At 30.9% G+C, this 15436-nt stretch overlaps 2 protein-coding genes across 3 annotated transcripts; one reads left to right on the top strand and one right to left on the bottom strand.

The window, feature by feature from the left end:
• Positions 1-1410: 1410 nt before the first annotated feature.
• LOC126655463 (probable protein phosphatase 2C 33) lies at positions 1411-5846 on the top strand. Of its 2 annotated transcripts, none has more exons than XM_050349665.2 (6): positions 1411-1884; positions 2448-2804; positions 3441-3830; positions 3938-4055; positions 4498-4721; positions 5074-5846. In XM_050349665.2, the coding sequence occupies exons 2-6, from the start codon at positions 2550-2552 to the stop codon at positions 5566-5568; spliced, it is 1482 nt and encodes a 493-aa protein (XP_050205622.1). In that variant the 5' UTR covers positions 1411-1884; positions 2448-2549; the 3' UTR covers positions 5569-5846. The 2 variants fall into 2 exon arrangements, with proteins under 2 accessions (XP_050205622.1, XP_050205620.1); XM_050349663.2 differs by having other exon boundaries at positions 1411-2289.
• Positions 5847-6968: 1122 nt separating this feature from the next.
• Positions 6969-14784, bottom strand: LOC126657627 (serine carboxypeptidase 1-like). Its single transcript, XM_050352337.2, has 14 exons — positions 14452-14784; positions 14218-14354; positions 12333-12409; positions 11813-11935; positions 11218-11320; positions 11080-11117; positions 10355-10459; positions 10168-10245; positions 9202-9441; positions 8491-8556; positions 8275-8396; positions 7682-7795; positions 7367-7412; positions 6969-7289 (listed from the first exon to the last, which is right to left on the bottom strand). Exons 1-14 carry the CDS (start codon positions 14598-14600, stop codon positions 7206-7208), a joined length of 1482 nt encoding a protein of 493 aa, XP_050208294.1. The 5' UTR covers positions 14601-14784; the 3' UTR covers positions 6969-7205.
• Between the last annotated feature and the right edge of the window lie 652 nt (positions 14785-15436).

Raw genomic sequence — 15436 nt, 5'->3', positions numbered from 1 at the left:
CCTATCGCAAATGATTATTGGCTTGTTGTAAAAATGACGTGGCACATCCGTTGTGTGGGATAAACACTCAAAATATTTTCAAAAATTAATGGTACAAAATGGAGTGTCTCCCTAGCGAGAAATTGTTAGGTAAACCAAATTTACTACATAAAATTATAAACCATTCATTTAATACGTGACACGTGGCGTGATTATTTATATTAATGCCGTCAATTCCTCCTCTAGCACTGATAGAGATGCCGGAGTAGTATTGGAAGACATACTAAACTTAATTTCCCGGTTAACGGAAATTAAGTTTCAATATGTTAACCGCAAATGTAATTGGGTAGTCCATTTGGTGGCTAAAAAAGCCATTGTCGATGACTGCTTCAGCAGTTCTCATCATTCTGTTTTAGAATGGCTCATTCAAAATTGTTGAGGTGCCATTTAATCTTGTACTCTTTACATTTCTGATATGTGAAATTTAGCCTTTGACAAAAAAAAATTAATGAAATATAAAACACATTAAATAATCATTAATAAATGTGCCTTTTATTAATTGGCTCATGTAAATAATCACGCCACGTGTCACGTATTAGATGGATGGTTTATAATCCTATATGGTGTACTTGGTTCACCTAAGAATTTCTCCTCCCTAACATCGCACCATAATAAGATTAAAAATAAATTAAACTCTAATTATATTGTATCTTGCATTTACAAAAAACAGAAATTAAAATTTAAATGTTCTAAGGTTATATTACTTTTGTATCTAAAATTAATACTTTAGTTATACATTTCTTCCTTTTTCATATAATAAAAAACTTTTAGCTTTTTTTTTACTCATATATTAGAAAATATTATTAATAGTATATATCTATTGATAAATTTTAAAGTTAATTTAAAATAGTATATTGTAATTGAAAAAATGTAATAATTTTGGAATTATTAACATTAGTCTATAATTATTAATACCTATAAAAAAATAAAAAAAATGTAGTCAAAAAATTAAATAAGAACATTTTTAGTATAATTAGAAATAGAAGATCTTTTTTATCATGAGATGATTCAAAATAGAAATATTTTATATGATTGTGGAACATAAGGTATTACTATAAAATAAATTCAATAATATATACATTTATTAAAATTAATATATTTTAGTTTGTTGTCCCCATTCTTCTAATAATTCCACCCAAACAATACTATCTTTTATTGGACTGACCTACATAATATTTAAATTAAAATAATATTATGATGCATAATAATTTTGTATTGTCTATCTAATCCATAACCCATAAAATATATACATATTTTTTTAACAAAAAAAATCCATAAGCTTAATTTAGTTGGTAATAATAACTCTCTATTTATCCAAATATTGTTGTTTTAGGATAAGAAGATCACTCACTAACTCTTTTCCCATATCTGAAAACTTGTGACAGTGACACCCCTAGAGAGAGACATACTTTCTCTCTCTACAAAATATTTTCTCTCTCTAGAATTTTCTTCTCATTTTATATATCAAAACCAAAAATTAAATTAAAAAAATCAGCGGTTTTTAAGCATTTTTTCCTTTGCTTCTTCTCTGATGTGTTTTTGTGTTAGTTATTAGTGGTTGCTATTATTTCTCTCCTCAAATAATCAAAACTCACCTACATACAAACACTCTCTCTCAATCTGATTTTCAATCTCTCTCTAATTAATACAAAAATCTGATTATCACCCAGTTTTTAACTTCTAATTGGGTTCCTAATTATGTTATCTTCATGCCCAGCATTGAATTCTGGTTCTTGGGTTTGTTTTGCTTGATCTGGTTAAATTGGGGTTGGAGAAGAACAATTGTAAAAGAAAATTAAGTGGGTTCTGTTAATTTAGTGTATTGAAGAGGATTTGATTTTGAAGGTGTGTTCTTTTTTATTCTATAGATCTTCTTTTATAGATCTGTTTTTTTTTTTTAAATTTATATACCCTTTTGAAACCCTTTTGTTATTGTAATTATTATTTGTTGGGTGAATTAAAAATGGGAAATTGGGAGTGAAGATTCTTCTTATCCACTGAAAAAGAAGAGGGCCAGAAAAAAAAGTGTGTTTTAATACTTGTGTAAGTGTAAAGCTATTATTTTTTTTGCTTATTGGTGCATGATTTAAAGCTACAGTTTGATTCTCAAGCGGTGATTTTAAAAGGGTATATTACTATTTGGTTATAATGTCTGATGCCTTTATAGTGAATGAGTTGGATCATTAGGCTGTGGATTCATAAGGGTTTTCTGGCCTGCTAATCTGATTCATGTTCTAGAGCTTGATGAAGGTGAATTGTGAATTTTAAACAGTTTTATTTGATCAAAAAAAGGGTGAATTCAGTTGGTTTTTTTAGGTTGTGAGTATAGAAAGATTGTTGTTAATAGTAGTGAATTGGGTGTATTGATCCAATCTCATAATTGGCCTGCCTGTGGTGAATTCAACTAGGATACTCCCCAATCAGTTCTTACGGATTCCTCTTCAGAAAATAGCGGGTCCTTTTGCCCGGCTGGTCTGGAGTGCATATTGAATATTATCAGGGCCCTCAGGATGGGGTCCTGCTTATCGGCTGAAAGCAGGAGCCCTCGCCCTGGTACACCTTCCTCTCCTGGTTTTGGTGCCAGGAAGAGGAAGAACTCTAAGAAGAGACCAGGGTCAAGGAATTCTTCGTTTGATTATCGGAGGGAAGAACCGCTTCATCGGATTCCTGGGAGGTTGTTCTTGAATGGTTCCAGTGAAATTGCTTCACTTTTTACCCAACAAGGCAAGAAAGGGACCAATCAGGATGCAATGGTTGTTTGGGAGGTTAGCTCTTTGTTATATCATCATTTTTCTTATGCTTGAGATGCTTATTTCCTCTTTAAATGATCTAACATTGATGATAAAATACCATTTCTTGTTAAGTTTACAGTTAATCATTTCTTGTTAAGTTTACAGTTAATCAGCTATGGAATATTATGCATCTTGAATAAAAGAATGCTCCCTTGACACAATTCCTAGTGTAGTCGGTTTCCACTCCGCCACCTTCAAATCTCATCTTATCCTTCAAATGCGCACTTTAGTTCCTTGTGAGAATTGTAAATTTAGCTATGGAGCATTCTATCCTCTATGTATAATAAAATGGTATCTTCGTCTTCATCCTTGATGGACTTAATAGGTTGACAGATTTCATAGAGTATACAATTATTTTTCGAGATAAGAATTGAAACTATATTTTCTAAAATCCTTGCCATGGTCAGCAAACGCCAACAATTTTCTTTCTTTTTTGTTCCTATATGGCGTTATGTTTTTATGATACTCATACTGTCATACATATGATCTTTGTTGTTCAATATGTGCCATTTTTTCCCTTACAAAATAGAATTATTTGTTGCATTGTGCTTGAATATGAAAAATTAAAGAAAGAGAAATTCTTATTGTGTTGATTATGCGCAATTCCAGAATTTTGGGCCAAGGTCAGATTCAGTATTTTGCGGAGTGTTTGATGGACATGGTCCTTATGGTCATATGGTTGCCAAAAAAGTGAGAGATCATCTTCCTCTGAAACTTAGTGCTCACTTGGAAGTGAATCTAACCAGCGAGGATGTTCTCAAAGAGATTAGCCTTAATACTGCAGGAAGCATGAACTCCGAAGACATTTCCTTTGTATCTGCTGATGAAGAATCTAGGGCTTCTGTTGATCTTGATGAAAGTTTAAAACATCCAGAGATGTTTCAGATAATGAAAGAGTCGTTTCTCAAGGCCTTTAAAGTCATGGACAGGGAACTCAGAATGCATACAAATATTGATTGTTTTTGCAGTGGGACAACAGCGGTTACACTGATCAAGCAGGTTTTTTATTGCTACACCACTAAAAACTTTTAAGGTTTTTTAGTTTAAAGTTTTGAGATGTTTCCTTTTTGATAATGCCCGACTGCCCGTTGTTTCCGTCTCTGTAGGGTCAGAATCTTGTCGTAGGTAATGTTGGGGACTCCAGAGCAATATTAGGTACAAGAGACAAGGATGATTCTTTAGTGGCGGTTCAGTTGACTGTTGATCTGAAACCAAATCTTCCAGGTAGCTTCTTAATCTCACCCTTGCTCTATTTTGAAATAAGGTAAAATTATTACCAATGCACTCAACAAGATGTTTATCCTTCATGAATTTGCACTAGGTTCTATTTTATGCTCAAATGGATCAATAAGTTTTGCCATGACATTAAATATAGTTAGGAATTCATTTATGGGATATGGAAATTACACGGTTCCTCTTTTCAGTCTTTGGCTGCCACCGCAGCATTTATATCTGTGTTTTGCTTGTTCGCTGAGCATTCAATGTTATCGAACACCACTTACCTAGATGTTTCAGTGCAATACTTAATTTTCAGTTTTATCAAACACATGAATAATTTCTTTTGCCGGATACTTAAGACAGAAATGAAACACGCAACACCAGTTTATTCGATAATCTTGTCTCCCGTTTCTTTCTTATGTTATTTCAATTCCATTGGCTATTACAGCGGAAGCAGAAAGAATTCGGAAGTGTAAAGGGCGTGTTTTTGCTCTTCATGATGAACCTGAGGTATCTAGAGTATGGTTACCAAACAATGACTCTCCTGGCTTAGCCATGGCACGGGCTTTTGGAGATTTCTGCCTGAAGGATTATGGCCTTATCTCCGTACCTGACATATCCTTTCGGCGCCTCAGTGAGAAGGATGTATTTTTAGTCTTGGCTACTGATGGGGTAAAATGTGTATATAGAGCACTCTATTTTGAATGCAATAAAGATTCATTTTGCTCATCCAACTTGGGTCAAATGATCAAAGGAGTCCAAGCTCGTGGTTTTGGAAAAAAACACTCAACTTGTCAATTTTGGGTCATTTTACACCTTTGACCATCAAGAACTACGTCAAATTGACGTCAGATAAGTTGTAAAATGATCGAAAATTGACAAGATGTGTGTTTATTTGTCCAAAACCACGAACTTGAATACTCTTTTGATCTTTTGTCCCAAGTCGGAGGGCGAAATAAATCTTTGTTGATTCTGAATGAATTTAACCTTCTTTTCCATTCTATTGGGTTTTAATTTGAAATAGATATGGGATGTTCTGTCAAATAAAGAGGTGGTAGACATAGTAGCATCAGTCCCAGCTCATTCCTCTGCAGCAAGAGCTGTGGTTGAGACAGCGGTTAGAGCCTGGAGATACAAGTATCCAACCTCAAAAGTTGATGACTGTGCAGTGGTTTGCCTCTTCCTCGACTCTAACAGTGTATCTACTGCTTCCAATGCCAATACCAAAGAGAAGCCTGCTCCAGAGGATCAAGCTGACATTGCCGGTCAGAAAGAGGATGACTTGGATGGTCCAACTGGATTGGTTCGTTCAGGCACTGTACGGACTGGAAAAGAGGTTCATTCTGATGGAAATGCAGAAGAAGATAACTCAAAGCAAGATGAAATGCACGCGGAATACGGGATAGAGTGGTCTGCTCTCGAAGGAGTCTCCCGCGTCAACACCTTACTAAATTTGCCGAGGTTTGTGCCCGGAAAGGAAGATAAGAAGTCAGCTGGAGGGACAAAAGCTCGGAAATGAACGGAAAGGACAGGTTTTGCTAGTCTTGAATTTTGTGGTTAAATTTATATTCTTTCTTTTTCCTTATTTCTGCATGCTTTAATTGTTTTTTGACAGAAAGGGGAAAAAAATGTCGTAGGGGCCATTTAAATTAAAAATGTTAAATTTGGACGGGAGAGGTGGGCCCGGCTATATTAGTGTGTCTGGGGAATAGTCCTTTCTCTCTCTAGTGTGGGTAGAATTGGAATTTTGTAAAATCCAACTCTCCGTCTATTTTTGTGATTTACTTTTTGATGAAATCCGGTGTGTGATCTTCTGTTTCGATGTTTATAATAATTGTGACAATGAAGCATCTTTCAACTTGAAAATGTGATATTTCTTTGCTTGATGTTGTCATGTTGTGATATGGACAGTCCTTGCTATTTAGATCATAAGTTTTAAGTGCAGTTTGTTGTAGACTTGTCGTTGTATTAAAAAGATGAAAACAACTGCTAAATTCTTGTTCTTTCTTCCTCAAGTTGCCAAGTTGAGTTTGAAATTGATTGAGAGGTCTAATTGAGCCCTGAATTGATGGAAAGATAGAATCTTTCAGTTTTAAATGGTTAGCTAGGGAGCCAATTTGGACTACAAATAAAAAACACTGTATTTTCTGTTTTGACTATAGTAACAGGACCACTGTTTTTAATTAGATGTTACTGGGATTTTTGTATGAATTCATGTGGAATCAAAAGTTGTCAGGATAATTAAGGTTGAATTACAAGAAGAAATTACTACTTTTTGTTTTTGTTTTCTTGTCCATGCACATGTTTTTATAGTGTCGTTGTTGGCCTGTTGAGGCTGTACACGCATTTATGAAATCATGTGCTATGGCTCGAATCTGTAGTCACTGTTTCGATAGGAGCAGTTGACTATCGAATCTAATTTTTCCGTTTTTAACAATTTGTCTGGCATGCCCTAGGAAACAGCCTTTCTGGCATCCCAGAGGTGATTTCATTTACAAATAGAGGGTCATCACGGTATCTAAACTTGTGTTTAGACATTGTAATCAATTAGAGACGATACTCCAAATTAGGTCATCACGACCCTTGAATACGTTCATTTTGTACCACTTGAGGTTTAACTAGTTGACCTTAAAATTAAAGAGTAATACCTTTAGTTTATGTAAATGGCCAAGTGTGAGTTAATTGATCCTCACATTCAATTTCGGGGACTGCGATGACCCTTTACTCTTTCTTTTATTCCTATTTCGGCAGGTTTGTCCATTTTTTGGGCAAATTCTGATAACTATATGTTGCACGGGAATGTTGAAATGGAAAATGGTGGCAGGATTCTACTTTTAAAAAAAAAAACATTATAACTATAAAGTTTTAAGTTCCTTTATGGAAAGATAAATAGAATGCTGAAATGTAGAATTCGATAAATTTCTGTGCAACAGCTGAAAAATGTCAGGCAGATGAACGTGTTATTTTGGAGAAAAATAGTTGCTCTGCTCACTTAGTATTTCTTATAAGAACAGTTCATTTTCCTTTTCCTTTTCCTTTTCCTTTCTGTATTTAAATAAATGGAACTATATTTCTTCCATTTTACTGACAGAACAAGATGAAAATCAAGTTGGTACTCAATAAAACATTAAGCAATTTTGTTCGCTCTCGGTTTGGTTAGATTGATTTCCCATCTAACCAACGGGTATAGAAATCCAAAGCCTCGTGTGGTTTATATTCAGGAACCGTATGCCCTGCTCCCTGAAATTTGACATTACCTTTTATTCAGGTTCCTGACTTTCATAATTAGACAAAAATACCATAAAACGTTCTCATACCTTGATGGTCAGAAATATGAGATTCTTGTCATAGCCTTGCAAGTACCTTCTCAAATTGATACAATTATTTTGTGATTAGTAAAGCCAATCTCAATTAAAAAGTGCATCGGTCAGTTTAATAAAAAAAAATTATTATGTTACGTTTACAAGTTTTATTAACCATATTAACTTTTACATGTAATTATTTTTTACTATATTTTTATATGTTTACTCAATTTAACAGACTAATTTAGTTAATTTGGTTTTAGTTAAATCGGTCCGTTTTTTTAACCGAACTCATTTTGAAAAAAATATATGCATGAATTAATAACGTACCCAGCAACTTGACCCATGGAGATCCATGGTCTCCATTCATCAACTATCTTATATCCAAGTGACCTAGTCCATGCTTGACTCCCAGTAAATGGCACACACATATCATGGTCTCCACTGCATAACACCATCAAATAATCATCATTTTACAGTCTTTCTTAATGTCTTTTCAAAAATAGTTTACGCGTCCAATGGAGTCCAATCGAGTTGAGTCGAAATACTGTCAAATTTGAATTTAGATTCGATTTTAAAATTTAAAATTTGAAACTTGACCTAAACTCAATGGAGTTTCATTTTATGAGTTCATACTGCAACTCATTTCTCTAACTAATATTCGAACTCGATTTGGCTCGCTCAATTATTTGTATAAATATTTAACTTTAATTTTTAGTATAAAAAGAAGGATACTTTTGTAAATGCATATAATTATAAAGGATAAAAAGTTTTAACTAAATCTCGATTAGGGATTGCGAGTTTTCCGAGTTGAATATCTTAATATTCCAACTCGAGTAGCTTGAACCCAAGCTCGAGCTCTGCTCAATTAACATGAAATCTTTCTCAAGTAGCTTGCGAGTTTATTCGATTCGGTTATATACCTGTATATGAGTGCACGATATCCTTGAGTTGTTAAGTTCTTGTGATAAGGTACCATACTATCAGCTCCGAATTCGTAAGCGATTCTGCTGGAACATAGCTCCCAAGGTCCCGCAATTGATTTCTATTAAATCATATCAACACTTTTTCAATTATTATTCAAAATTGATTAGGAAATGAGAAAAATAAAAAGCAGAAGTAGTAATTAGGTCATTTACTGGCTCTGCATGAAGTGCTTTTCTAACTGATTCATCGTTTAACCACGTAGTCGCTATTTTATCATTCTGCAATCAACCAAACCAATCAATAAGGATATCATGCCTGCTTGTTTTTAATAAATACTATCAAATTCGAGGTGGACTCAACCCTAAAATTTGAAACTTGAGTTGAACTCAATCAAGTTTCATTTTAAGAGTACGACTTCCACTCGTCTTAGTATTTTTTTTATGTTCTATTAGTTTGACCTAATTTCAATGAATAGATTTCAACTATTCATTCTTTTTTTTTGAAAAAAAAGTTAATATATTTTTTATGATCAAACTTTTTAAATTTGTTAGTTGTAGCCTAAGTTTGATAAATATATTTCGATTGAAATAAGGTTCAACTTGTCCATAAATAGAAAAATAAAAAAAAGTTTGATTTCTTTTACATACAAAATATGGCTAGTTGGCTATAATTGAAATGTACTTATTAAAATTAGGCTACATAATATTTATAGTACTATAGTTTAAAAGATTAAAAAAAGTAATCAGCCAAAGTTTGATTGGGATAGCGAGGCTATCAAACTCGGATTTGATTCGACACTACGTTTTCAATTTGAAATACTTTTCTGAATTATTTTAAATATATATCTCACGAGTTGATCCGACTCGATTATACCACTATCTGTAGTACATAATTAAGATGAGTACACAAATAGAATTACTTACGAAGCAAGGGACATTGCCTTGCAATGCAAGTTCATGCCACATGGGAAATTTGCCATCTTTTTCTAGCTTCCAAAGAGGCCAAGCGCGACCGAACATTCTGTTTCTAACCTGGAGAGGTTTTTCAGAAAACCCTAATTGCTTGAAGCTTTCCGGCAAGCTTGAATTTGTTTTGCTTTGTTGCGATCCCAGGTCATGGTAGCACGCCTCAAGAATGTCGTAAATGTTCAGGCCGGTTAAACACTATGTTACATGGAAACGGAAATGTAAATATAAAAAATAATTGAAATGGATACAAAAATGAAGTATAAAATGTAAAATTTTGGAGTTCCAATTTTGTTTCCGAAAATAAAAACAAAACACCCAAATATAAAACTCGACAAATTTCTTGTACAACATAGATAATTCACTAATATAACAACATGGGTATATTCTATAATACTCACTCTAAAAATTCAGTATGGCTCGATCTTTTAAAATTGTCGATTTTAACAAAATCTTGATAAGTACATTTCAATTATAATCAACTAAGCATATATATCAAAAAGTCAAATTCTTTTAATTTTTTTTATCTATAATCAAATCTCACATTTTACAATTAAAAGATACTATCAAAATTAATTTACAATTGACAAAATTAAAAGTTGTCATAAATGAATAATAATAGAAAAGTTTGGTCTTTTTTTTGAAAAAATAAAATCAAATAGTTGACTACTATTTTTTTTTTGATAATTGGAAAGGATGAGCGTTTGTGGGAGAAATTGACACCAGTTTGCTAGCGTTTATATCATTTGAGATATACCTCATTGGTCTATTGAAATGTACTAAATAAAATTAGATCAAAAATAACATTTTAAGCGATTGATCTATAACTGAAAAAAGTTAAAAGTGCTGGATATTTTTTGAGTGATTAAGCTTATATTTTTCTAATAAATTCAGAGAGACGTTAACATGAAATTATAAGCTTACCCTCTCTAGTTTGTCGAGGCTTGAATCACAGTAACTAGTGCGATTAATATAATTTCCTTTGCAAGTATTTTGAATTTCCTGCACAAGTTTTCATTTTGTTAATTATTATGATTAAGTCCTAATAAATTGATATATGAGATTATAAGAAAATAATTATAATCAAAAACATGTTTAATTGGACTCCAACCTCAAAAATATCATTAGAGATAAGTCCCATCCCATGAGCAAAAGGGATAAGAGCATTGGCGCCATCAAATTTATTGTCTGTTGCTCCATTACCTACCAAGTAACCCTGCATTTTCAAATTATGCATTCATTAATTATTAGCTTATTATAAAGTTTAGGAGGCTAATTGTCTTTTATTTACGACGAGTGAATATTAACTTTTTGAAATGTGTTTAAATTAGACATGATCATGGGCATATCTGTCCAGACCCCTCCGTTTTGGACCGGATTTGGACACTTATTTCTTTAATTTTGATTAGGTACGAGTCTGTAATAAGTTTATAGTTTTGACATACATGAACTTTATAATTGTTTAAATTTTTATGTAGGTTTAAAAAATTATGGTACGAACACATGTGAATATAATATGCACCGAAGTTAGATATGAGGCTAAACCTAGTTTGGATTAACATTTAAGAGAGTCAAATCAGGTTGGACTCGGATTCAGCCTGTTAATTTTTTTTTTTGGTAAATCAGCCTGTTAAATTTTGGCCACGAACATGTCTAGTTTAAATGTAATAAAAAAGTTAAATCTAGGTGCGTCAATAGTTATTTTAAAAATTAACATGTATTCATCCAAAAAAAAAACAATTAACATGTAAATGACCAAAATGTAAAAGTTCAAAAGTCTAAATATGCATTTGGCCATATATATCATATGAATTATTGCAACAATTTGATATGTACCTTGAAATTGAGAATAGGTTTTTGTCCATATTTAATTCCTGTAAAAAGAATATAATTAATTAAAGACTAAAGTTTTGTATAAATATAAAATGAAATAATATGCCACTGAAGTTATATAGATATTGTTATTTTATTTACCTTGGGCTACTTGAGAAGCAAGCATAGGCACATAAACTCCAGCATAAGACTCTCCAGATATGTAAAATGGATTGCTAACAAATTCTGGGTATAATTCAAACCACTGAATTGCAAACAACAGATACATACATGGTTAATAAAATATAGAACTGTGTATGGGCCTGGGTACCCGTCCAGTCCAGGCCATCCAAGCCTTCCGTGTGCTCAGCCCCCCCCCCTCCAAAGCCCGCCCAGCTAAATTGGGCGCACTTGAACACTTGGGTTTAATACTAGGCCCGGTTTGAAGTTGAGCCTGTATTAGACTCTTTTATGAACGAGTTTGGATTTTTAATTTTAACTAAAATTACATATAGGTCTGCAAAAAATAGTATAAATTATAGACCTGACTTAGAAAATAAATCAAAATCAAATTCAAATAGAATCTAGCCCGAAATTAAATTTCTATAATGTGCTTAAGATTAATCGCGGAAGCTTACAAATTTATTTGGTCCAGCTGTTATTATTGTGAACTATTTAAATTGCTATCTAACAACTAACAATACAATGTTTTTATTCTCAAAGTTGCATAGACAATTTTGAGATTAATTGTAATTACCTTAAGAAGAAATGTATGGCTATCAGCTGCAGTTCCGAAGTCACTATTTGTGTATTTGCTTGTGTCATTGGAATAAGAGAGACCCACTCCACAAGGAGAGTCCAAATAAATAATATTTGAAACCTAAAAATTCATATAATTATAAAAAATTAGCTTAATAGTTGAAAATTTTCGCAATTAATTTTTTTATTTATAGAAAAACTTTTAAAATTGACAGTATAGTTTATTTTTAATTTTCAATTTCACTTGTAGACAGTTGTTTAGATTGAACTTAAACGTTTTTTTGCTATAATCTAAATAAAAACTACAATTAAAATTAAAAACTGAGAATGGATAAAATTGGCGGATTTAAAACTTTGGAATATAAACAAAAAAATTAAAAAAAATATTAAGTCAAAAATTAAAAAGATTGGTAAAGATGTTAAAGTTAAACAACTACAAATTAAAGTAAAAGTATAAATTAAGCATATTAAAAATGTAATTTAAATTCATGGTAGTGGACAAAATTGAGTAATGAGACCTTGGACCAGCTATATGGATTGAGATGCAATTTGGGTAGACTTCCTTTTGGCTTCCCTTCTTCAAAGTTAAATGGTCCTGCATACTCACATTTTTTTAATTTTTAATCCCCAATAAACCATCATTACAAACAAAAAAAAACAATTCTAAATTCTTTTAGTAATTGAATCAGTAATATTAAGAGATTATTTGACTGGTAGCCAAGTTGAAGTGCCTTTTTCTTTTTAATTCAACACAAAATAATAAAGCATAGTTTGGTTTGAGTAATTTAAAAAAGAAAATCACTTAATTTTGCATAATTATCAAATATATCCAAGTTTATTGTTTGGTAAAAAAATAGCATGAAAAGCTAGAGATTGTAAAAAAAATTAAAAACTTTTTTTATGAATAATAGATTGTGTTAGATTTTAATTATTTCAAATATATTTATATATTTATATAAATTTTATATTTAATTTAAATTATGAAATTTATATCGAACTCACATATTTCACATTTGTGAATTTTAAAAACTCTCAAATCAAACAATGTCTCGTACATTTTGTTTAAATTTGCCTTTTTTTCTTCTATTTTTTAATTATGCTCATCAATTATTCCGTTTTCTTCTTTGACCAAACTTGGTATATTCCTTTTAATCGTATTGCATATTGTATCGATTTAAAGTTCTCTAATTTTTAGAAGAAAAAATAATTTAGTTCTAGAAGCACAATACACTTTACGTACTACTCTTATACCGCTACTACCGTAATGTTGTTTCCATGTAACCACTATATATGTGTTGTAATATCGTGAATGTTAAAATTTAGTGGTGTAATCTAATAATTTTACTTATTAAGCTAATTATATATAAGCATTAGATAAAAAAGTTGAAACTTATTTGGTAAAAAATAAGATACAATTCAGCATGTTGACATGTTTAATGATAAATTAGTCCTTATTCAAAGGAAAAAATATAAGTAATTTTTGATAATAACATAAAAAAAATTATGAAATTTAATGGACTAATTTATCATAATAAAATAAATTAAAAGATTAAAAATATATTTAATTTTATCAATTAGACTTTCCACTTTTTTTATTTGATGTTTAAATATAATTGACAAAAATGCAAATTATTAGACCAAAATGTTTTTCCTTCATTTAAGATATGAATGTCAACTTAATATAGTTTGAGATACATTAATATTTCAGTCTAATTATATAAAAAAATTGATTTTTCAGTCTACATAAGTCTTTTCAAAAAATTATGATTGGAGAGACTATTCTATGGTCACTATTTTGGAAGAGCACAATAATTGACTATGTAGTCACATTAGTCAAATTACACAATACCATGTTAATATTAATTAAGTAGTTTTGAATATGACCACATGCCTAACAGTTTATATATGTTGAGAAAGAAGAAAAATATATATAGTAGCATTATTAGTAGGGTCTTCATCCATGCTCATCGATTCAATATAAATAGTTAATTGATAAACAAATCATACAATAATTATAATAAAAATGAATTCAAATTGAAATTATTGAAAAAGCTCAAATGTCTCTATCTCTAAAAGCAGTGGTTGTAGTTTTATGCATCCAACTTGCTAAATGATAAACTTTTAGACCACTAATTGGACTGACTTTAATTATTATATAAATAATAATATGTACCTAATTATACAAAATAAAAATAATTAATAACGAAATACTATAATTTTTTTTAATGTCGTTAGAAAAGTAACAAAGAAATAATACATAAACAGAAAAATTAAGCAATATATATAAATGAAAACTTATTAGTGAAACGTAATGTATTATATATAAAGATATGAAATAAATTTATATTACGTTGTTTAAATTATCTTAAACAATGTACGTAGAGAATTTTGTAATATACGTACCATGTTCATAAACGAAGCCATCAAAGCTCGAGCAGCCAGGTCCACCATTTAGCCACAAAACAACCGGATCTTTCGATGGATTTCTCTCAGAAACAACGAAGTAATAGAACAGATTTTTCTTATCAAAGCTCACATATCTAAATTCAACATCAAATTTAAAAGAATATATAAATAAAAACTTAGGTTAATTCTGAGAAAATATTAATTGAAGATAATAAGGAAAATAATACTTGCCCTGAGTAGTGTTTTGATGGGAAATTGGCAGAGAAACCAGGAATGGAGGTGATGAGTGAACCTCGTGGAGCTGCTTTAATGAAGCCAAACTTTAAAACCATGCAATATATTGTTATACCTAATAAGAAAAAGTTCGAATTCATCGCCATTCTCACACTACCTATAGCTACTACCTCAACCTGAAAATTCCCTTACAACCCAACAATCTCCAAATATATATATACACCTAAAAGTATTTGTATTAAAGGTGGTTGCGGATTCGTTTTTTTTTTTTTTCAGTTCGGACTAAATACCCTTTTAACTCTGAATTTACTACAAACCTACTTCTATTTTAAAAATATTATCCTTTTAAAAGAAATCGCGGATGAGCTCTCCTAGTCTAGGGATAATTCCGCCTTTGATTAGAGGTATCTAAAACCGAACCATGTATCATTTGGTTCCATTTGAGTTGATATTACATAAAAATTTATTTCGATTTGAAACATCAAGACAATTAATTAGGTTTAGTATAAATCAATTTGAAATATTTGAATTGAATAAAAATATTAATCGAACAGCTTAGTTCACTTTAATTTCTTTTCAATTCGACCTGATTTAGTTTGGTTTGAAACTATGCACAATCCTAATTTGTATGGTGAGAAATCATTAGAATGGATAGATAAAAGAAAAAAAGGAATAAATATATTTTGGTCAAAGAAGAAGAATAGGAAAAAAAAAGCGGATAGATATAAAGCCAAATGTGTATATGAAGGAGAAAAAGATAAGAATTGTCTGATGATCATCAATACATTATTATTTGTATAGGAACATTTTAAATAATACGCTATATGAAGAGACAAATATTGGACCTAGTTAATTATCGTAATATGTGGCGTTATTAAATTTATTAATCAATAATTAAAATATTCTAATTTTAATTAAGACACCATTAGTTAATATATTATTCAATTATTCATTATTACATCTAATGATACCATATAAGGGT

This window comes from Mercurialis annua, linkage group LG7 (assembly GCF_937616625.2).
Source record: "Mercurialis annua linkage group LG7, ddMerAnnu1.2, whole genome shotgun sequence".
NCBI lineage: Eukaryota > Viridiplantae > Streptophyta > Magnoliopsida > Malpighiales > Euphorbiaceae > Mercurialis > Mercurialis annua.
Note: the sequence above shows the minus strand (reverse complement) of the source record. Positions and strands in the feature narration are given on the sequence as shown.